Source organism: Coturnix japonica, chromosome 17 (genome assembly GCF_054131305.1).
Source record: "Coturnix japonica strain WE chromosome 17, WE-NBRP24, whole genome shotgun sequence".
NCBI classification, from domain to species: domain Eukaryota; kingdom Metazoa; phylum Chordata; class Aves; order Galliformes; family Phasianidae; genus Coturnix; species Coturnix japonica.
The window spans coordinates 15,590,334-15,613,144 of NC_140679.1; the positions used below are offsets into that span (position 1 = coordinate 15,590,334).

Below are 22,811 nucleotides of genomic sequence, written 5' to 3' on the forward strand. Positions count from 1 at the left end.
AAAGAAAGAACGAAGCAAAGAAAAAAATGCCCTCAGAGGAAGGAAAGAAACATCCGAGTCCTGAAACCTCTCAGTCTTTACTGGAATTCTCATATGTTAATGGGGTTTTTAACACTGCAGGGCACAGTGAACAGAGAAAAACGCCTTCATTTTGTCTAATTACTTGTAATCATTGTGCAGTAATTGCAACCATGCTGCACATCTGGAGAGTCAACCAGCGAGCACGTGGCACTGCACTGCATGGTGAGAGCAGACAGCTCTCAGATACTGACGTGATAGGTGCCAATGAGATAATGTGAACAGATGTAGCACATCTGAAATGCAGTGTATGTTCAATCTGTGTTCAATATGTCCTGGCTTGCTGAGTTTCCTGCAACCTCCTGTGGAAGAAGGAGGGTGAGTGTAGATAGTTGCCTTGTTGATTGGATTTTGAGTATCTGTTAATGCGTGTGAAGCAAAGCTTTCCTTCTTACAGTGTATTTGTAGTGGAGCTGAGCATCAGTGAATGATCTGGACCAGAATCTGACCCAAATAACTCCTCAGATCCAGAGAATGCTTGAAAACTAAGCCCTGAAAGTGCTGTTGGTGTTTGTGATGTGCTTAAGTGAGAATCTGCAGCAAAAATAATGTCATTGCCCACAATTTGAAAGCAGCTGTACCAGACCAGTAAAGATGTTGGCTATTTTATCTTACAGAAAATCCCAGGGAATCATGCTTTGATCCTGGATCAATTAAAAATGGTACACGAGTGGGTACAGATCTGAAACTGGGATCTACAATCACCTACTACTGTGATGGAGGGTATGATATTGAAGGGGTCTCCACTCTGACCTGCATAATGGGAGAGGATGGGAAACCTGCGTGGAACAAACCCCGACCCACCTGTACAGGTAAGGGGAAAGGGCCCAGTGCTAAAGCAGTTTATTCCATTGCAGCACTTGGTGTTACTTTGGTGTAGAACTGATTGCACAAGGACAGAAATGTGTTCCATAATTCTCTCATTTCGAACACCCTACGGTCAGGAGGAGTTGACTTCATTCCGCATTCAGGAGCCTACTTAAATATTTGCTTAACTGACTCCCTGCTAATCAAAGCCCTTAAGCACGTGCTGTCCTGAGCGGGGTCATAATTGAGACTTCTTAGATGTTCAGTGTTGTGTTTGTGTGTATATGTGTTGTTTTCTGGCTTAAGGAGAAAATGGTTCAATGATGGCTTTGCAGTTAGACCTTCTTAGCATAAGGAGTGGCAGAAGAGATAGCTGTAGTCTGATTGCAGGAAGAATGGGACCTTGGGCTCCCATCAGAGCTAGGCTTCTGCCACTGGGAAAGGCAAAAAGAGCAGGAGCTCATGCTGTCAAGCCCTGAGCTCTGAGAGCAGATGGAGAGCAGTGCAAATCACCCATTAGGCTACAATACCATACATGGCATCCCTTAGCCTCAGCATGGTCTTAATAATTAAATGTGAAGCAGGCATGAACTCAGGTTAGGATAAGCCTTATTTTTCTTAATAAGAACTTGCAGAGAGAGCTGCAATGCCTGAAGCACGGAATCGATCATAGGTCGGGGCAGCTGACACTGCATAGAATTACAAAACATGTGCAGAGATGGATTTGAGAGCTGCAGGAGAAAGGCTGGTGGTTCTGGGCAGGCTGTGGGAGGGGTACACTCAGTGATCTCCTCTCATCTTCGTCTTACAGCACCCTGTGGTGGTCAGTACACGGGCTCAGATGGTGTAGTCCTCTCTCCTAATTATCCCCAGAATTACACCAGTGGACAGGTCTGCTTGTACTTCATCGTCGTGCCAAAGGACTACGGTATTGTTCTTTCTTGACAGATTTTCAGACACCTGATTTTATTCTGATGAGGCAGCGGAATCAGCAAGAAATATAATTCATGGTGCTTAGTACTAACAGCAGACTCTGAGAGTATGAAATGCATTGGCCATAAATGCATTCTAACTGAGGTTCTAAATAGTCTGCATGAAGAAGCACATACATGTGTAGCTTTGCTGACATGAAGCTATAGGGCTTACAGGTAATACTGTGTAAATCAAATCGTATTGCTTGAGCAATTCCAGGTGTATTTTGAAGATTCTGACTACCTTGTTCAGTGATTAGAACTGAACTAGCTCCTGTCTGGTGTTATATGGTACCTATGGTCAGCTGAAAGATAAGCTGACAAAACTGGAACAGTGGCTTTCCCAGGCATTCTGAGATAGGGAAGGCACTTGTATTGTTTATTATAACCTGCTTGATTAAAGCTTCCTTGTAGATGTTATTCTTCTTGCATGTTCATCATGACGTGTGCGTGATACGCTTTTAGATGAATATGGTACAGTTACAGATTAAAGGAAAGCACTTTCTGATAGAGGAAAGGGAAAGCTTGCTGGTAAATGAAGTTCTGACAGCACCTGTGTTTTGGTAGCATGCTTGAATGAACTGCATCTATTTGTTCATTCAGTCTGTCTGCTGAATTGAGACATAAGTGCACATTAAAGTCAGACTCATTTAAATGGATCATCGTTCTTTTAATAGACCCCAGTGCCACTTAATTTTGGTCAGTTAGGATAAAAGCATGGTGGACACTGTAGGAACATTTGAGGCAGGTAACGTGATGGGTATTAGTGTTGGTTAACATATTTTCTTATTTCAAGGGAATTCAAAGCTCTGGAAGAGCACTTGCACTGACAGCTCTGGCAGATGAAGGTCTCTAAATTCTGTTATTTGATACAGTTTCTCAGCACATTTATTGATCTTGTTCTAGTCAGTCCCTGTGGCCTTTTCAGTTGTTTATGATTTTCTTTGCTAAGATAGCAAGATGTGAAATAAGGAAGCCATTCACTTCAGTTATAAGCTCCCTTGACTTGAATTGCCCTTCTGCCCAAATGGATCTGGGTTACATTTAAGTTCCTAGCTCTAACTGATGAAATAATACTCTGTATTCGCACTTCTTAACCTGCTTTCCTGCAGCTGGTCTCGATACTGTCTTAAAAAACACAGTATCTAATGGGCTAGGCAGTCTTGGTCTGCAAGTGTGATTTCTGCCAACTATAGGATGACAGCTAAATTAGTTTCTTTTCTCCACCCGCTACCTTTCAGTGGCTTCATTGAAAGCAGCCCAGAAAACCATTAGTAGCAAATGTTATGCATTTCCCATCTCCTTCACTTTGCTGGTTCTGTGGACAGCAGGCATCAGGGTGTGCTGTCGTCACTTTTTCAGTGTTCCTAGCATCAAAGCTATGCTGGAAACCTGAATATGCAGGAAACAAATGTTATAGCTTGGTGAATGATGAATTTCACAGCAAGAGACCTCTCAGCTTGTGAACCTGCAACTGGGCTCTTATAACTTGAAAATGCAAAGGGAGGAGAGAAAGGTGGGGTAGGGGGTGAGACTTCTATGAGCAGATTTGGGTGGAAAAGAACCTGTTATTTTATCCTGAAGAACAGTGATAAGTAACTGAAGTCTTTTGCGCTAGTTAAGTGAACAAACAAACAAACAACTCTCTGAACCTCTTATTATTTTTTCCTCCCGTCTTATAACTCTGCATGCCCACTGGTGCACTGACAATGTGCTCGGTGAGACCCAGAGCACTTAATGGCCTTATTAGCAGTCTCCATAGACAAGCCTAGGGCTGGCTGGCTGCAAAATTGTGAGCGTCCTCCTCCCTTACAGTAGTCCTTCCTGGCCACAGTGGCACAATCTAGAAATTAATTCCTTCAGAGCAGAGACTGTTGTTTTGTTCAGGCTTTGTACAATACCTAATGCAGTGGGGACCCAGTTCACGACAGAGGCTCAATATAAATAATAAATAATTATCTGTTGGTGAAATTATATACCTTGCATTACGTAGGCAGGCAAATGGGATGATTCAGAAAGCAGTCCCTTTTGGCCTATGAATCAGTGTTAAAAGCATACTGGCAGACAAACACGGGGGAGGCTGGTTACTGCTTCTGTTATGCTGACTTTGTGGATAAATAAAGGACTCCCACTTTCCAGGGCTGTCAGTCAGGCCCTTGTTATTCTTGCTAGTTTCCTGAAATAAAAGCACCTAAAATGCCTCAACTCAGGGCCTGGCCGTGTAGGCCTCAACTTGGGGCCTGGCCGTGTAGGCCTCAGCTCGCGGCCTGGCTGTGTAGGCCTCAAGTTGGGGCCTGGCCGTGTAGGCCTCAGCTCACGGCCTGGCTGTGTAGGCCTCAAGTTGGGGCCTGGCCGTGTAGGCCTCAGCTCGCGGCCTGGCCGTGTAGGCCTCAACTTGGGGCCTGGCCGTGTAGGCCTCATTTCAGGGCCTGGCTTTGTAGGCCGCAGCATGGCCTGGCCTGCCTGATGGTCTGCCTCTCTCTGCAGTGGTCTTCGGGCAGTTTGCCTTCTTCCAGACTGCACTCAACGACATCATTGAGGTTCATGATGGTCCCAACCAGCACTCCCGGCTGCTCAGCTCCCTCTCAGGCTCTCATACAGGTAGGGACCTACACTTGTTTCCGTGGAAAACAGTAAGCTAAAAGATAGTCTGATCTTTAATGCTTTGCTCTGTGCAAAACAGTATTGTGTGCAAGCTCTAGAGAAGCTTTGGTAAGCCATTGATATAGCTGATGCTGTAATCTGTCTTCTGTTTTTATTCTTTCTCCCCATCCAGGTGAATCACTGCCATTAGCTACCACCAACCAGATTCTCATCAAATTTAGTTCCAAGGGTCAATCTACAGCCAAAGGCTTTCATTTTGTCTACCAAGGTGAGTATAGCTGTGTTCTGAAGGTGTCCTTGGGTAGGTTTTAAGAGATAACAGTCAAAAATATGTCTCCAAGCATTGCAGACATTATTAACTACCTTTGGCATCTGTGGGTCATTGTGCACTTTCTGTCTGAACAGGTAATACCAAAGGAGAGGGTAGCAGGGGGCTTGCAGGTGTCTGTGGTTCCTGGAGGTACTTAGTATTCAGACCTTCCACTTGCACTCAGCCTCAGCCCTCGCACATCCCAGGATTAGTATCAGAAGTATCTCATTGAATCATGCCTGCATACACAGTGAGTTCTTGAGATTTATACCCAAGCAGTTTTTCCCACTGGCATTTTATCATATTTCTCAGCGTAAGCAGCTGAACACTTGTCTAGCAGCTCTGTAAAATCCTTCCTCTCTGCGTGTCATAGGCTTAGGTCTCCTGCTGTCAAACTTTTGCCCTTTGATCCTTTCAGTAACAGCTTGCATTGCATCGAGTGAGTCCCACTTAGAGATTTTAAAGTAGTAAATAGAAAGTGATGTACAGAAGTGTGGGAAAACAGAAGTGTTTTTCTCACCCACATGTTTTGTCTAGTTGTGATTCAGCCAAGCATTCACATTTGTTACTGTAAAAGGGACCTCGGGCAGCAGGGACTACTTGTACCTTCTCCAGGGATGAAGTAAGGCATGTTTTGGATTTTGTAGTAATCATTACAGATTTTGCCAGAACAAATATTTTAATGGAATCAGTAAAGATTACTTCCCCCTTCCTGTGTGCTAGTTATGAGCTGCACACTCCTCAGTGATTGCTGCAATAGTAAAAGCAAGAGGAATGCCCAGTTTTGACCTTCCTAGCTGGGATCTAATAGTACGTACTCTGATCTTTAAACAAACTTTTATTTCAAGTAACACTTGAATTGACAGAAGTTTGGTTGCAATGTTTTTTTTTTTCTTCCCACTGGTTACGTTTGGATTCAGCCACTCTTTGGGCTTTTACTATCATCAAGTTCTTATGTTATTTTTGTTGGATCTTTAACTTGACAACAAGAGAAAGGTAACTTGCATCTGCAAGGTTGCGTTGCCTGCCCTTCCTGGTCCTGACCATGGGCTTTGCTGTGCTCTGGCACAGGTTGTGCTGAACAAATACAGAGCCAAAAGCTGACCTCTGTCCTCACAGAGCTAACTGCCCGTACTCCTCTCCTGATGTACTGATGCTTTAACCATCCTGTTCATGTTTTTTGTGTGTGTGTGTTTTTTTCCCTCCTTTTGCTTTGCAATTGCACGCTCATCTGCTGATGGTTCCTGTGCCACGCCAGCGGTTCCTCGCACCAGTGCCACGCAGTGCAGCTCAGTCCCAGAGCCACGCTACGGCCGGCGGTTGGGCAGCGACTTTGCAGTGGGGGCTGTGGTGCGTTTTGAGTGCAGCGCCGGCTACGTCCTGCAAGGCTCCCGCAGCATCGAGTGCCTCACCATGCCTGGAGCACTGGCTCAGTGGAACGTCTCTGTACCTACGTGTGTGGGTAGGTGTCCTGGGCCTGGGGGGTGAGCAAAAGGCAAAATGATACAGCTACTTGTACTAGGAAAATAAGCAACATCTTTTGGGATGGTTAGAAGAAAACCAAGAAAGCTGTTTCTTACCTTGCACGTACAAACAGGCCTGTTCATGAACAAGAGTGGTTAGCCTTGAATATTTGAGAAAGGACAACTGGATCCAGTTCTCAGTTCTGCAACCGAGGATAACATCTAGTGTAAATAGGATCTGAAAATGCTTTCCTTTTCTTCAGAGGAGAGCAGTCCTGAACAAGGTCACATGCTGAAACACTCTGTGCTGCCCTCACATCAGGACTGCTTGCAGCTGCTGATAGAAGTTACCTGGGAGAGTTACTGAAAAGAGATTATTCCTACTAATCATGTCCTTAAATCGTGATCCAATTCTTCTTGTGGTTTTTCTTTTTGTCTTTTCCAATGAATAAATACTTTAAAGAGGGTGTTCTTGTATAGAAGCCAAACCCTTTCATGTTCAAGCATTGCTTTGCTCATTCCAGTGCCGTGTGGTGGAAATCTGACTGAGCGCAAAGGCACCATCCTCTCCCCTGGCTTCCCAGAGCCGTACCTGAACAGCCTCAACTGTGTGTGGAAGATATCAGTCCCCGAGGGAGCAGGGATCCAGGTACTGAGTTAGCAGCACAATACAGAAAGGAGAAAACACAGCATCTAGTGCACTTAGAAATGGGTTGAATGTGTAATTCTCTGGAATCAGATGTTCATTTATACTGCAGCTGCCGTAAGTGGGTAATATTCCTATGGATTTTTGCCTCCTGGAGGCACTCTCCATGAGAAATAGTTGGAACCATGTGGCTGTTCTGCTGTAACAAAATAATTATGATATTTTGGGCAAATACCTTTATACTCTTTCATTATGCAACTTTGAAAGCATTGTAAGCTGTACCAAGGAAGAGCAGCTTGCTCAGATTGCCGGTGCAGCTTTGTTCTGCCAGCAGAGTTACAGCAGTATGATTATACAATTAGAGCTTTGCTGTTCATTGTCTCCAGGTAAATGGGCTCTCCAGGTTTTGTGTGGTCCTTATCGTTTCTCTGCAGAAAGAGTCCTGCCTGCTAAAGGATGGTGAGAATTAAGCCCAACATTAGAGACCAAGGTTTAGATTATGTTCCCATTCAGCATGTGTGCACTTCACCCTACAGAAGGTATCTCACCACGCATTACACTGGCATCAGTTGATGCAGAGAAGATGGATTCTTTTATAGCTTCATTCTTCTCATTAACAGAGGGTTTCTGTCTTCTTTTCACCTCTTTGTCTGCAAGGGTTTTGTTCCCAAAGTGCTTTTATTTCTCTGTTGTGTGTTTGGCCAAAAGACTTGCAGGTGGATTCCTCCTTCTCTGCCATATTGTGCTTCTCTCACCAGTTATATTGAAACATCAGCTCTGTGCTGCTGGATTACAGTTCTGCTTTTCTGCAGGGATGGTCTTACGTGATGTCACCAGTGTAACTCAGAGCTGAAGTGAGAGCTGGGGAGCATGATGGCCAAGCCTGGAACACCAGCTTGTGCCCTTTGCCAGGTCCAGCAAATTCCTATTTTCTCTCATCTGTTTTTGAAGCCATTTAACCTTGTGTTTTCAAAACCCTCAGCACTTATTGTCAATTTCTTTCTATTCATCTGAAATTTTAGCCATGCTCCAAACCCCTAAATGGCAGGAGGATCCATTTAGCTCAGCTAAACATCTCAGCAATTGAGGCAGTTTGCAAGTTGTTCAGAACTCCTGGGATCAGGAGGTGATAATTCACTTAATTTTTAAAGTGATGTAAATAAATGTCTGTATTTTGCACTGCTGTGTTCTGAATGCAGACTCTTGCTGTCAGTTTCTCAGCCCATGGAGCTGTTTTTGTGTACATCTGCTGAGCTTAGAGAAAAGCAGCTATTACAGCAGGCTGCTAAAAGCATTTGTTTCTCACCTCTTTTGCTGTGCAAATGCAGCTATTGCATGTTGAAGTAGAAAATGTAATGTCAAAGAAGCATTTTAAAGGATTCTTCCCTCCTGCTACATACAGCTTTTGGAAGTAGATGCTTGGGAATCTAAGAGTGCAAGCAAATAGCCAAGAAAAAAAGTGCATCCTGCAGCTGAGTGTCAAACCTGAAGCTGAGTTTCCAGTTCTAGAGTGGTGTTCTTGTTCCAGTTCTAGTTCTGGGTAGCTCTGCAGTGTCCAACCCCAATCCCAGCTTTACCCTCCACCCAGCTCTGCCCTTACACATGGGCAGGATTCAGGGTGATCTTTTCCCTGACAGCAAACCAGTTCTGATACTTCCCATGGAAGTCCTTTGATGGGAGGAACCTGGCCTGCTGCGATCAGCTCGCCCTGCACGCACCACCCTGGTCACCCACTGCTGCATGCAACATGCTCTGGGTTATTAGATACTAATTCAAACATCAGTTTACCCTCATTTTGTACAACAATTAAAGGTTAAACAGCTGTAAATCAGAGGAGGAGGTGAAATTAAAGCTTTCTTAGTAGCCAAGAGTCGCTAGTAGGATTTTTATGTAATCAGTGTATGAGCAAGCACTTCTGCCATGAATTATTCATTCCTGTAGCAAACCTTCCTGGGTGAATTAATTTATATACATGGCAGTAAATAGATGCAGATCCCTTGTGAATCCACATGTCAGACTTGAATTAGGTCCTTAAAAATGTTTATTCCGTTAAGTTGGGGACATGGGGGTGGATAAATAATTTAAAAAATGTAAGAGCAAACAAAATGCACATTCTCAGTCCATGGCCTCTCAATGATGTTAGTCACAACAGGAGTGTAATTATACAGGCTGAAAGGTATTGACGTGGTCAGTGCCAGCAGTAATGGCCCTGTAGGGGTCATTGCAATTTCTGCTAGATGAATACTTGTTTTTTTTTTCCTTTTGAAAGAAACTTTGCTGGAACTTTATCTTTTTTTTTTTTTTTGTCTGCTTTATCATTCAGAATAAATCAATGAGAAAGAAGGTTAAATTGGCAAAAATCGTGGGATTTGATTTCATGTGTTTTGTGTTTAACAGAGCAAAAGGAAAGTGGGTTTTTGGAGTGGATGTGTAAGTACAGAATGAGAGGGAAGAGGAGAGAATGAGTGCACATGTGAGCATCCTGTCTGGATTTCCAGCGTGTTGAAGTCTCTTCCAAGAGTTCTGTCCAGCAAAAGTGCCCTGCTGAGCTCAGTGCTTAAGGGAGTAATTCCATTGAATTCAACAGGTCTGCTGAGATCAGAAGCATCAGGCTTAGCAGGAAATCTCCATCCAAAGAGACCTCAAAGAATGGAGGCTCTCCAGTAAGCAGATATGTGAGGGTGGATGTAAACTCACATCTACCTGCTGGAGCTACCAAACCTTTCTCCCCAAACCCAGGAGTGGTACTGAGCAGCAGAATTAAAAGCTGGAAAGCAAGACAACTGTAAAGAGCTTCATTGGATTAAAAGATATTGTGATATAATGGAGGTTTCCTTCATGTAGTGGTTTCTTGGAGGTTAGTGATTGCTTTCGTGTGAAAATACTGCAAAAGTCTTCATGAATCTCTTTTTTCCCCCTTTGTTTCCATTATTACTTCAGATACAGGTGATCAGTTTTGTCACTGAGCAGAACTGGGATTCCCTGGAAGTGTTTGATGGAGGAGATAACACAGCCACCATGCTGGGAAGTTTCTCTGGTATGTGTTCAACATCATGTTCAGTTAAATGCATCATGCAAGCTTCAATTCAATTAGCATCAGCTGGACTTTGGCACATACATAAAGTTAAGCATGTGTTTAACTGCTTCACAGACATAACAGATTTAAGCATGTGCTTAAAGGGAATCATGCATTGTTGAATTGGGCATTTGAACATTTTATGCCTGCAGGAAATGTTGAGAGTCTTGGAAACAAAGCCATTGGTTTGGGGTTTTTGTTTTTTGAGTGGGATGCTGCAGTTACAAAATCAGATGCTTAAAGGAAAGCAAGAATGTGGGGTGGAGAAGCTGGAAGAAGGAATCTGGAGCTCCACCCACACTGTTTCCCTTCAGCAGCTCCTTTCTCGGTGCTTTTAGTCTGTCTGGTCTGTAAGCGGTAAAACTTCACATGATGAAATTCATCATTATACTTTGAAAAGGCCACTGCAGAGAGGCCTTGGGTATTTCTCAATTGGCCTCATTAGAACCTGATCAAAACCAACAGAGCTTGTTAAGTTAAAGGACTTTCTGTTCTTAGCCTCTTCTGCAGCAAGTCTCTGAGGATATGAAGGAGGAAAAAAGAATCCTCTTCAGTATCTCTGTGCACCTCTTGTTTTCCCAGGAACTACAGTGCCTGCGTTGCTGAACAGCACTTCAAACCAGCTCTATCTGCATTTCTATTCGGATATCAGTGTCTCTGCTGCTGGCTTTCACCTGGAATACAAAAGTAAGAGCAATACAGCCTTGATCTCACAGTTCCTCTGGGTAGTGGGGAAATGGCTACAGAGCTGTTGCCTTGTAGAAGTGGAAGCTGCATAGGGTGGGGAAGGGGCGGTGAGCTTTAAGGTCCCCCTCAGACTGCAGAGAGGTAGTGAATGTAAATGGAGAAGAGGATGTATGGGGTCACAGAGTGGCTTGGCAACACTGTTTTGTTCCTGTGTTGTAGTACAGCAGGAGCAGTGGAAGCCAAAGTGCTGAAAATTCATGTGGGGTTTGCCTGTTCAACACAGTGTTGTAATTGTAGCTTGGGAAGTGCCTAAACGGTGCTTGCCAGATACTAGAAGGGACTGCTGGCTCTTTGTGGTCCTTCCTAGGCATTCAGTATTTGTCATTGCAGGAGGCAGATCTTCATAGGATTGTTCAGGCTGGAAGGGACCTCAGGAGGTAATCTCATCTAGCCGCCTGCTGAAAGCAAGGTCAGCTATGAGATAAAACTAGATTACTTGCATCTTTATGCAGTCTATTTTGGAAAAACTCCAAGGATGGAGACTGCACAAACACTCTGGGCAGCCTTTCACGGCAGAATCAGTGCTGCAGCCCCTGGCCATCCTGGAGCTCTTCCTGCTGAACTTGTTCCACTGGTACACATGTAACTCTCAGAGGACTGGTTAATGCATGGTGCTGGGCTGGCTCTGTCCCTGCATTGGTAGCAGAGATGCTGAGCCGATGAGAGATGTGCTGGGACTGCCATCGTGTTCATGCAGACTTCCTTGGGGCAATGCAAACATAATTGTTTCTTGCTGGACACCAAGTCTGACAGTTGCTTTTGATCACAAATCTTGTGTTCGTCTCTGAAGCCAGCCAGTGTTCTGGTTATTTTTTCCATAGTAGAAAACAGATTTGAAAGTGCATTTCGTTTTGTACAACATCCACAGAAATGGCATAGCTGTTTGACTACAGGGACTGCGTGTGCTTTTAGAGGGCCAACTAGTAGTAAGCTTTCCAGGTTTATTGTGTTTGCAGATGGAAACCTTGCATATTAATGGCTCAAGCAAAATTACAGCAGCCGAGAAGATCTGAGAGAGGTGTGCACTGGAGAGCTCTCTGGGAGCTTGGGAAATGTGTGTTGTTACAGAAATCCTCCTGCTGCAACTCTGCTTCTTGCCCACTTCTGTTTCAACCAATAAATTCTGTGAGGATTGTGTTGTCGCACTGCAACAATCACATTCAGGTTTTTGCGAGGCTTGGGATTGCCAGGTTTGTTTGGTTTCTTGGCTGAGAAAATTAATAGGTGTTGATTTTCAGGGCAGATGGAAAGTAAAGCAATTTTTGCCTTGCTTGTACGGCTGAAATTTCATGGTATATAGGACTGAATGAAGCTCAGTGTCTACTGATCAGAATGGGAAGTTGCTTAGGGCTGTTCTCTCTATCTCTCTGAAGGTCAGGCAGCTCAGCCTGGGGGGGGCAGGGACTAAGAGCTTTCTTGCTGGGAAGCATGACTCAGAGTTTTGAAGGAGAATCACCATCACCTCTCTCCTTTTCTTCACCTGCTTTGGGCTCAGCCTGCAGCCAGGAGCTGGAGCAGAGCACTAGCCTTGCAGAGGTGTGAGAGGTAATCTTGTGGCAGCAGCAGGATCTTCCTGATCAGAATCGTAGCTCAGGTGGAAATGGGATTGAATGACATTTTTGTGGGCTGTTCTGTGGGTGCTGTCAAAGTCTGGCCTCGCTTACTGCTTTTTGTAGCACCTGGAAATTCATTCTGTAGATGAAAGCAGGGAGAGTCGGGTAGGAGAACGAAACTAAGCAGCTTTTACCCAGGAAGGGACAAATTGCATTCTGCAAACACAATATGTCCTTTAAATTGCCAGCAAGGGGCAACATGGGTAATTCCCTCACACATCCTCCCCAGTCGTTCATCAAATGCTGCCTGGTCAGTAAAGGAATACACAACATACCATGAATACAGACGTCTGATGAAGAGGGTCGGTGATGGGAGTTTTGATTCCTGAACCATTGAGAATGAGTCAACCTGCCCTGGGAATGGATGTGCTGATGCAGATGCAGCTCATTGGTCGAGCCATTAATGTTCAGTCAGAAATGGATTTGAGCATTAATCACAAAATGATTAGTGATGCCTTCATTAAGAACAGCGTGTTCCAGATGAAGTGAAGGCAATGGATGTGTATACCACTGTGTCCAGGATCCCTCTGGGCTGTCTTTGGGGAGAATCCAGACTTTTTCACCTGGTGTCAGTGCTGGTCAGAGGCTGTTGGTAATCAGGCCTGGGGTGAAGTGAAGGCGTGTGCTTTCCTCCCATCTGCCCTTCCCTGCTCCCAAAGCATTCACCCCTCTCTTGCCTTTCAGCTGTCGGCCTGTCCAGCTGCCCAGAGCCCCCGGTTCCTGGGAATGGCCTGAAGGTTGGGGAGCGCTACCTGGTGAACGACGTTGTCTCCTTCCAGTGTGAGCCAGGCTATGCACTGCAGGTAGAGGAATGGAGCTTTTTTATTGCACAAAAGGATAATGACAGACATTTGGGAGGGAGACATCCAAATTTTGTCCGGTTTTTCTCTCCCTCAGGGACACTCTCACATTTCCTGCATGCCCGGCACTGTGCGGCGCTGGAACTACCCCCCTCCGCTTTGCATTGGTAGGATTCCTCCTGCTCTTCTTCCTTAGCAAATATTTATCGTGCCCTTCTAAAAATCTCTGTAAATCAGATGCTTATGAAATGGGGAAAGATTTCCTGCCCAGACTGACCAGCTGCATTGTTAGAGCAGGATGTCTTCAAGTTTAACCTTCTGCATTTCCAGACACACTCAGGTTCTCAGCCTCCTATGTAAAGGTCCTTTAAAAGTGGCTGTATAAACCACAGTGTGCTGCAGCTGATGGTTTCATCCTCTTCATGGTAGGGCAGCACAGTGGCCAGGAGCACAGTACAGTAGGTTTTCTTTCAAGTGCATCCCTTTGGCTGAGGGCTGCTGGAGTGGCAGGGAGGACAGGAGCTCTGTGAAGGTGTGAGTCAGAGAAATGCAGCTTGTTCTGGAAGTGAGATAAAGCGTGAAAAAATCTTTATTAGCTGCAAGGGGAAATTTCAGTAGTCAAACCTATGGGGCGCCCAGAATGCCTAATGTTAAATGTTTAAAATGTGGTTATGGTATCAAGTGTAAAAACACAAAAATGGTTTCGTCAATAAAAACTCATTCAAAAGGGAAAAGCTGAAACTGCTTTATACTGGAAGCAGATTGTCTTTATGGGTTGAGAGTTGTTACAGAATCACAGATGTTTGTTTTTGTTGGCTCTTTTTTACATGTCAGGGGAAGATCTGCAGGCTGGGGTTCATTTGTTTTTTGGAAAAGCATCATGATGTCACCAAAAACTGCATCTTTTACTGTTCTCCTCCCAGTATCTCCAAACTGCACCACCTGGTGCCTTGCTGTCCTCACTTTGGTGTTTATAGCTCCTCCATGACCAGTAAGGGCTGGGTCTTCTGTTTGCCTGTTACACCCCATGGGCTGAGGCTGCTGAACATTTCAGGCCCTGGGAAGGGAGGACCAGGCAATTAATTTCCACTGAGGCAGAAGCAAACCCTGAGGGAAGAGATACAAAGGTGAAAGGAACTTGCTGGAGTTACTGGATTATCTTCAAGCAGTATTTTGCTTTTAGCAAATCTAGATATTTAATATTCATATTGCACATTTTACAGCTTTGAGAGAGACATTTATGCATTTAATAGCTTTAGTTAACAGTTATTTCAAGCTCCTGCTGTTTTAGCTTACATCATTTTGCTTTAAAGTAATTATAAGAGCTAACAGCTCTTTCATCTGATGATCTTCAGGCCAGCAATAAGTGCAGAGACAGTTACAGCAGAATGTCTGAGCTAAAGGGCTCACGCCCCTGGGAGTTGCTGTAGGAGAAACCAGAAGCCCTTCAGCTCAGCATGAAGGTAGGGGGTACCAGCATGGAGGAGGATCCCGGTATTGCACCGGGGGTTGGCGGCAAGCTGAGCAACTACAAATTTCATGTTTTGTTCTGTTTTCTTTTGATCAGCATCAGTCATGCTGTTCAGCTGGATTCTGCCTGGCTGGGCTGTGCCTGGTAGGCAATGTCACAGTGTAAACACCAGTACAATTTAGTTCAGGGTCTCTGCTTTGGGGCAGTCGTGGTTAAGTGATACAAACACCTGTCTGCCTGTCTGTTCCTATCTCTTAGCTTGCATCACACTTGACTGAAAAAGGTCATCCAGCTTCGGAGACGCATAAACACGTCTCCACAGCCAAGTGCAGATCATTACGAGTGACATAGTCCTTGGAGGGGCTGCTAGCGGCACTGGGGCTCCTTGTCCTTTGCGAGTCGTGCATCAATGTGTCTAAATACTGCCAGACCACTCTGGCTGCCAACCAGCTATGCAGGAACCCAGGCTTTGTCGTTCCCCTGCTCAGAGAACTCCTTGCCTCCTTGGCAGTGGACTGATTTTCTTTTTGTCTGCTTCATCCAGATGCTTGACTCCTAAATAACTTAGCAGTAGTACTACTAAAGAGCCATTAAAAGGAAGAGGAAACTTTTGGGAGAAGCCTCATTAGTAGCAAGTGCAGACAGAGAGATATTGGACAGAAGGAAGCTGTACTTCTGCTGTCAGAATGTGTTAGGAGCGCACCTGGGTGTACTCTTTTAGGTGGTATTACTGTAACAAGGTAGAGGTCATCTAGATAAACCTGAGAAGATGATATCTGTGCTTCATGTGATGCTTTTTGTAAACATATTTTGTGTGCTGTGTCATCTCCGGATCACTTCTTGGTAGGGAATTTGCTTCAGTCAGTGTGCAAACACGCTGTTCTATATTTATCAGTAATTGCCTCAAGAGTGACAAGTATAGCAGTCTAGGTAGATGAGTTAACCAGATAAAGCAGAGGTAAATGGAGTCAAAATAAGATCAGACTTTTCCTTCACAGTAATTTCTGTGGTGGTTAAAAATTCAAACAAGTGCAGTGTGCATGATGTGCGCTGCTATGGGGTCCACAGGGAGAGCAGACCGTCCTTGTCTCCCCTTGCTGCTTGAATCTGTCTCTCCCATTGTGGTCACCAAAAGTGTATCTCCAGGTCAAGGCTTTTATCTTGACGACAGAAGAAAGGCACATACAATAGTAATGCTGCCATTCAGTTCCTGGCAAATGTGTGCTGGTTCAAAGGCAGGCTTTCCTTTTTTTCTCAAGTTTTTGATTTCTCTATTTCCAACATGGCTGATAGGCCATACCCACTGTCCAGAGAGATCTGCGAGTGATCCTGACCATTAACACTGTTGATTTTACAGCCCAGTGTGGAGGAACAGCAGAGGAGATGGAAGGAGTCCTCCTGAGCCCAGGGTTTCCAGGAAACTATCCCAGCAACCTGGACTGCACATGGAGGATATTGCTGCCAGTGGGATTTGGTGAGGCAGTTGGTTTTGGTGTGAGCTGGCTATGTGCAGTTTGGCAAGAGAGAGGGCTGTGTGGCTGTGTGTTTGCCTTCATAATTCCTTTGCTGTCAGGCAAAGTGATGAGAGTGCACTGGCATTCAAGCAGTCTGGAACCACAGCATTTATAGCCTCATCTGGGCTGAAACTAACAGGACAGTCACCTTTTTCCTCCAGTGCAGTTTCTATTTGACCAGGCTGTATTATGTTCCAAGGCTGGTGGATATCTTTGAAAGCAAACTGTTTATTCTTCCTCCCCAGGTGCTCACGTTCAATTCCTAAACTTCTCCACTGAGCCAAACCATGACTTTGTTGAAGTGCGCAATGGGCCGTACGACACCAGCAACGTCATCGGGCGCTTCAGCGGCACCGAAATCCCAGGTTCCCTCCTGTCCACATCTCATGAAACCACTGTGTACTTCCACAGCGACCATTCGCAGAACAAGCCAGGCTTCAAGCTGGAGTACCAAGGTAAGGAGGCCACTGAACAAGCAGCAGTGGGACAATCCTGTCCCCGGGTGCTGGGAGAGAGAGGGTGCATGACGCAGCTGCTGCTGTTCTGTTGCGTTTGTTCCATGAGGGCTTAATCCAAATGAGTGGAAAGGTGTTAAATGAAGACCATGCTTAATCCTCATAACTGGAATCTGTTCATCTTGAGTTATGCCTACGGCAAATAGCAAATGTTCCTAGAGTGCTTTGTGACAGCGAGCTGTCTTTGAATTAATTCCAGCCGGATTCACTTAGATCTTGGCTCTGTCAACTGTCATGTGCAAAGAGCTGTGAGTTTGCTCTGGATTTTTGCAGCTGATTTTTGGTCTCAGCTTGAGAAGTCCAGTTTGAGAACTCTCAAATGCGTCCCTTCCATCCTCAGCTGCTGCTTAGCTTTGTGCTGAGGCAGGCTAGTGGAGGGGACTGAGCTAATAAGGAAATAGCTAAATAGTACGGCAGTGGGGCTTGGGGCTGCCTGTGAGACTTCATCCTGTTGAAGGAGGAACTTTTGTTCCTGTTGATCACAGCGCTGCCTTTAGCGGGGTCTTTGCAACATCCTTTGGACTTCTTTGTCCACCTGACTTTGGTGTATGGCAATGTAGGCAAAGGACGCCAAGGGCAGATCACGTGCTTCGTACTGAAGATAATTAGGACGGGCTTTGCTGTGCAGCAGCTGGGAGCCAAGTGATCCAAGTGCTGCCTGGGAGGGAGATCTGAGGAGTGGGAAAGATGGAGCGTGTCTCCAGCCGTGTGCTGTAGCCAAGGACTGACAACAGGCTGCCTCCCCAGAAATAGCAATAAAAGCCACCACTCATACTTAATTGAAAACATTAATTTTGTCTCGGCTGTCCTGTTCATGCCCCATATAATTCATGCGCTACTGCACAATTTAGGAAGGAATGTGTTCTGTGAGGCATTCTGGGTAGTCTCATGGAAATTGCTATGCAAATGAGCTCTAGCAAGGCTGACCAATAATTTATAATGCCAGGTGGAACATGGTAACCAATTGACTTACATTCATCATCAGAATTGTCCACGTTATGTTGAAAAACAAGGCCAATTTCCCAATTAGAAGTGAAGTGTGGGGTGACCCTGTGAATGCAGGCTCCAAGAAGCCAGACGAGCAGAGTGTGTCCCAGTGCTCACATCTGAGGTTACTTCAAGGCAGCCCAGGTTTGTCCCTCGTCCTCCATGCTGTTGCGTGCATGGTTCATTAAAGTTTTATCTCTTTCAATTAAGTCATTGTGTGAAGGGGAAGTAGCTGAGCAGCGTGGTGAGCGTACAGTTCCTGCTTTTATGAGAAAATTACAAGTATGAAACATTTCTCCTTTGATTTATTTATTTCTATTTCAGCATATGAGCTGCAGGAATGCCCTGACCCTGAGCCTTTTGCCAACGGTGTTGTGCGAGGAGCTGGGTACAACGTTGGCCAGTCCATCTCTTTTGAGTGCCTGCCTGGGTACCAGCTGATCGGTCACCCCGTCCTGACATGTCAGCACGGAACCAACAGGAACTGGGATCACCCATTGCCCAGGTGTGAAGGTATGGCTTTGGGATCACCCTAAGAGCACCCAGCCTGGCATGCTGGGGAAAGAAAAGCCCTCAGCTCTCAGTTCTGGCCATTTTTTTCTGTCGTTGTTCTGTGATTGGGCTGAAAGTTTCTCTGGAAACAAAAGCGTTGCTGGAGGCAGGCTGGGATTGAGCACTTTGCACATAAAGCCTCAGCCCCTGAGGTGATGAAGCATGTTCTCACTAAGTCGATGTTCAACATGTTTCAGCCAAGTGAGGGCGAACATTTTGAACAGTTCAAAACCAAGGTGCGTCTTTTGAGGTGGTGTGTTTGAATCTCCTGTGATGGGTGAGGGCTGTCTCCTGCTGTCAGTCTCACTGCTGATGTCAGTGGGAGCTGTGCTTTCACAGTGAGGCAGTCCAGGGTTGTTGCAGGAGTATCTTTTGTCTTCTTTATTTCTTCAGCTGTGTTCCACTTCCATCGGTTTAGCATTTTTGATCAGCTGCTCCAGAGAGCTTGCCTTACTCCTACAGAGCCTTGTGTGCCCTAATTCTCTAGCTGATGCAGTTTCTTTATGCAAGAGGTCAGTACTGTCTTTCTTGTTAGACACAGAATCAGGAAGGAGTGAAATGAGCTCCCAAATCTTGCTAAAGAACTCAGGGCCAGACCAGAAATGAAGATTTCACACACAGAAGTTTCCTTTAAAAGGGTTTCACAAGAACTCTTAAGAAATTCACAGCTGCTTATTGAAGATTTCCACTGCACTTCCCAGTGCACTGACCTTTATCCCAGCCTCCCTGCTGCAATTGGTCTGCAATGGGAAAAGAGCAGGAGGGCTGATGCTTTCCCTCTTTTAAGTCCTAAGTCCTTGAACTCCAAGAACAGAAAGCACAAAGAACAGGATCCTAGCTGTGCTCCCTGTGACTCCAGCAATGCAGAGGTGTGCATAAGTTGGAAACTGTTTGGCTGCTGTGTGCTGCTGGGAGGACTGGTGAGTAATGGTAGCAGGATGATGCCCTTTCCTTCAAGCATCGGCCCTGCCAGCTGCAACCATCCAGACCTTAGTTCTTTACTATGTTGTTAAGTAGCTTTTCTGTTCTGCAGCACTTGTGATAGGACAGAGAGGTGAGAGGATAGGTGTATTTTGGTCCATTTGCTTTTTATCCTGTGCAAGCACATCTGCTGGGCTGTTAGTGCTGCTCAAGTCAATGCAGAGTGTTCCATTTCTGGCTGTTTCCTTAAATGCAGCTGAGCTGGGTGGTCCATTTTTGCATACCAGCAAGCAGCAATGACGCACTGCCTTAGGCTAACCACCTCACCTTCCCCACACAGGTCACAGCTGAAAGCCCATTTAATTAAAAGAGAAGTTGTAGTCCAAACTAAAGGCACAGAGGCTGAGTTTTCCAGCAGCACTCCTAGAAGTTTTTCTGCTGATCAGCAGGCTGCCTGTTTTGCAGGGCAGAAAGGATCTTGGCCCCTAAGATTCCTTGGGTGTTTGTTTAGAAAAGTAAGTGTACAGGTTCATATAATTACACAGGTTTTTTTCAGCTTGACAAACCACAAGAGAAAGCGGAGCAGAACCAGGCAGTAAATATTTGGAGCCTGGCTTTAACTTCACATCTGGCACATCAAGTAATATCCAGGGTGGTACATATATATGGGGCTACTCCTCTATGAACAGGAGACTGTGGTGCCACATATTAGTATAGTGCCGAGCCTGAGGAAGAATGTGTTAACCTAAGCCAAGAACTGGGTTAACACAACTGTGGCTTCTAAAAGGGAGCTGGCTCAGGCCGGGGACTATCTGCATATACCCTGTGAGAGATCTAGAATCTGATTTTTGTGCATGGCACTCATGGACCTCAGGACCTGCTGTGGCCTTCCTGCTCTTCAGCAGAATGTCATCTTTCTGTCTCTCTTCTTCACTGCCCTGGCTGTTTCTAATTATGTCCCTGTAGCTTCCAGGTTCATTTAGACCTGGAAGATACCCGGTGCAATAGAACTGTCATCTTGATTAATGAAGTAGATGCTGCTGTTGTACAAATAAATCATCATTTCCCTCCTGCTCAGATGCGATCTGTGGAAAGCCAGCTGCTCGATGGTTCTGGTCCAAGCCAGGCTGTATAAGCAAGTGCATAGATTTGCCCACTGGTGTGATCTGGTTGGTCAGGAACTGTGTTTTCTATGCATGGGTGCAAACAGCTGGTGGACCCCAAAGGCTCTTACTTGGCTGTAAGAAGGAGTTGATTTGTGCACCTGGCCATCACATCTGTACAAAACAGCCTGACGGTCTCCTTTCAGCTCCAGAGCACTAAACAAATTTGTTGTAATGGAATTGAGTTGAAAAGGTTAGGGGTAGTTGTGACAGGCATGAACTGTTTGCTGTGAGGTAGGCTAAGGTTTTGAGGCTAGATCCACCTGTATGTGGAATTGCTTTTATTGGGAAAAAAAAAAAAAGGAAAGTGGGAAAAAGAAGATATTAGAAAGTCATTGATTTGGGGGATATTTCTTCACTGGGTCTCTATTTGTTTGGTTACCTGCAGTGCCTTGTGGGGGCAATGTCACCACCCAAAATGGGACAGTTTACTCTCCTGGCTTTCCCAACCAATACCCCAATTCCCAGGATTGCACATGGCTCCTTACAGTGCCTGTGGGCTATGGGATCCATCTCAACTTCACTCTGCTGCAAACAGAGCCCTACAACGATTTCATCACAATATGGTGAGTACAGCAAAGGTATGAGGACTGACCAGAGCTGCTGCTTCAACTCCATTCCAGCAAGATGCTCTTGCAAAGACAGAGTGCTCCCATTGCTGCAGTGTGTGGGGAGTGCTGTATTTAAGAGCAGGAGGAAGCATCCTCTGCTGACAGTGGGATTTTTGGACAACACTTTTAAGACTTAGTAGGTCTTTAATTCTGTTAATTTCTGTGATCATCAGCTGTTAAAATGAGGCACATCAAACCTGCGTGGTACTGGGAGGAGTTCTGTGTGTGTGTGGTATAGGAGGAAGGTTGTTGCTTGGAATTAAAGGTGTGTAATATTGCCTTTTTCTTGTATTCTCACCTATAATTTTAGGGATGGTCCACAACAAACAGCCCCGCAGCTTGGAGTATTCACTGGCAACTCTGCTAAGAAGTCAGCCCAAAGCTCTTCCAATCAGGTCCTGGTGAAATTCCACAGCGATGCTGCAAATGGAGGGATTTTTGCCATTTACTTCTATGGTCTGTATTGCTTCCTGCATGATGCATGCACTGTGCCTGCCCTTGGGATGCAGAGGGGTATGGGTCAGCTGTGTCTTCTTGTGGGGTGGTCTAGTACTGGGAGAGACGATACGTGGAAGAAATAGGCTTTTACCTGAAGTCTTCTGCAATGGAGTGCAGTTCTCACAAGTCTGAGACTGAAGGTCTCTTGTGCAATCAGGTGCTGGCAAGTGGTCACACCGTCTGGGCAGATGCAGAAATCCATCTGTAACATTGTGATAACTCAAGCACAGCAAAGAGCCCACGCACTAACAGCCATGCCAATCCTGCGCCTCTCTCAAGGTGATGCTGTAAATACTGTCCTCTCCGTGGCAGATCCCATTATGGATAGCTCCACTCTGTTTACTTAAAACTCTCCCTCTCTGCAATTTTAGCTGGATACGGTATTGTCTTTCCAATGCCATGCTAAACCAATTGGGTCATCTTGCTGTCCTGCTTTAAATGACAGCAGTGTTCCAACTGAGAGGTGACTTTGTTTCCATGGGGAGGAAAACGATTCTTGTAAATCCTTGAATTATTTGGGGATTCTTTGGTGTGAGTGAGAGCAGAGAGATGTGTTGGGTATTACATCAAAATGGGAGCATTTGCTTTCCGCCTCTAAAAGAGGACCCAGTTTTAAATTGGATTAGCTAACAAGTTGCTACAGTGGTACTGGGGTTTTGGAAGGTGCAAATGGAGACCTCCTCTTGCTTTGGTAATTTGCTTGCAGCAACTTCAGCAAAGTCTAACATGAATAACAAGATGAATCTGTGCAGAATGTTTCAGCTTACGTCCGGTTCCAAAAGGCAAGAATTATAGAGATAGGCTGAATTTAAAGAATGCTTGCCAGGCTTTGGAGGGAATTGGTTTACTGCTGCAAAACACTGCAAGATTTATATTACCCGACCATGGTGTGTATGCAGGAGTTATGCAAAAAAACAGGGGTTAGGCAGTTTGGTACAGAAATGAGCAATAGGTGAACACTGCTGCAGCTGAGCAAATGCTTCCTTTCGTAATATGAATTAGTTACTGTCTTTGCTGTGCTTAGAGCCCATCAGCACATGTTGTTGTTCTCTGGGCTTGACAGCCCTTCATGCCGAGGTTTCTGCAGCTCATGGTTTCTTTGAGGTCTGAAGCCACCCTGGGCTGTCCATGCAGGAGGTCTGGAGTGGTGCTGGAGGGAGGAACATCAGCCAGCAGCCTTTTGGAGCCCATTTCCCAGATGGATGCTCTTGGCCTTTTATTAAATCACAGCTCACTGGTTTATTGGTCCCTTTATGCATGGGGCTTTAGTATAAAGCCTAACCCCAGTGATTCACTGGTTGAGGTGGTTGCCTGCAAGGTGAGGTTCCTCTCATTCTGCGTGTGGAGCCTCGTGGCACAGGGGAAGATGGAGAAAGGGGAGAAGTGTTCATTCCGGGATCTCACAGCGCAGTCACTTGAAGTGCTGGCGTTGCTCTTTGGGGTGTAACTGCAGGAAATGGAATT

The 22,811-nt window shown here is 45.4% G+C and overlaps 1 protein-coding gene across 5 annotated transcripts in view; it reads left to right on the forward strand.

The window, feature by feature from the left end:
- CSMD2 (CUB and Sushi multiple domains 2) overlaps positions 1-22,811 on the forward strand; it is a 211,829-nt gene that overhangs the window by 150,241 nt on the left and 38,777 nt on the right. For all 5 annotated transcript variants that reach the window (XM_085518154.1, XM_085518153.1, XM_085518155.1 and 2 more), the window contains 15 exons: positions 696-890; positions 1,697-1,813; positions 4,344-4,457; positions 4,633-4,728; positions 6,029-6,232; positions 6,758-6,882; positions 9,820-9,916; positions 10,538-10,642; positions 13,000-13,118; positions 13,213-13,282; positions 15,944-16,060; positions 16,346-16,555; positions 17,927-18,115; positions 20,627-20,804; positions 21,160-21,305. In XM_085518154.1, coding sequence (XP_085374280.1) covers positions 696-890; positions 1,697-1,813; positions 4,344-4,457; positions 4,633-4,728; positions 6,029-6,232; positions 6,758-6,882; positions 9,820-9,916; positions 10,538-10,642; positions 13,000-13,118; positions 13,213-13,282; positions 15,944-16,060; positions 16,346-16,555; positions 17,927-18,115; positions 20,627-20,804; positions 21,160-21,305 — 2,082 coding nt within the window. The remainder of the gene's footprint in view (positions 1-695; positions 891-1,696; positions 1,814-4,343; positions 4,458-4,632; positions 4,729-6,028; positions 6,233-6,757; positions 6,883-9,819; positions 9,917-10,537; positions 10,643-12,999; positions 13,119-13,212; positions 13,283-15,943; positions 16,061-16,345; positions 16,556-17,926; positions 18,116-20,626; positions 20,805-21,159; positions 21,306-22,811) is intronic.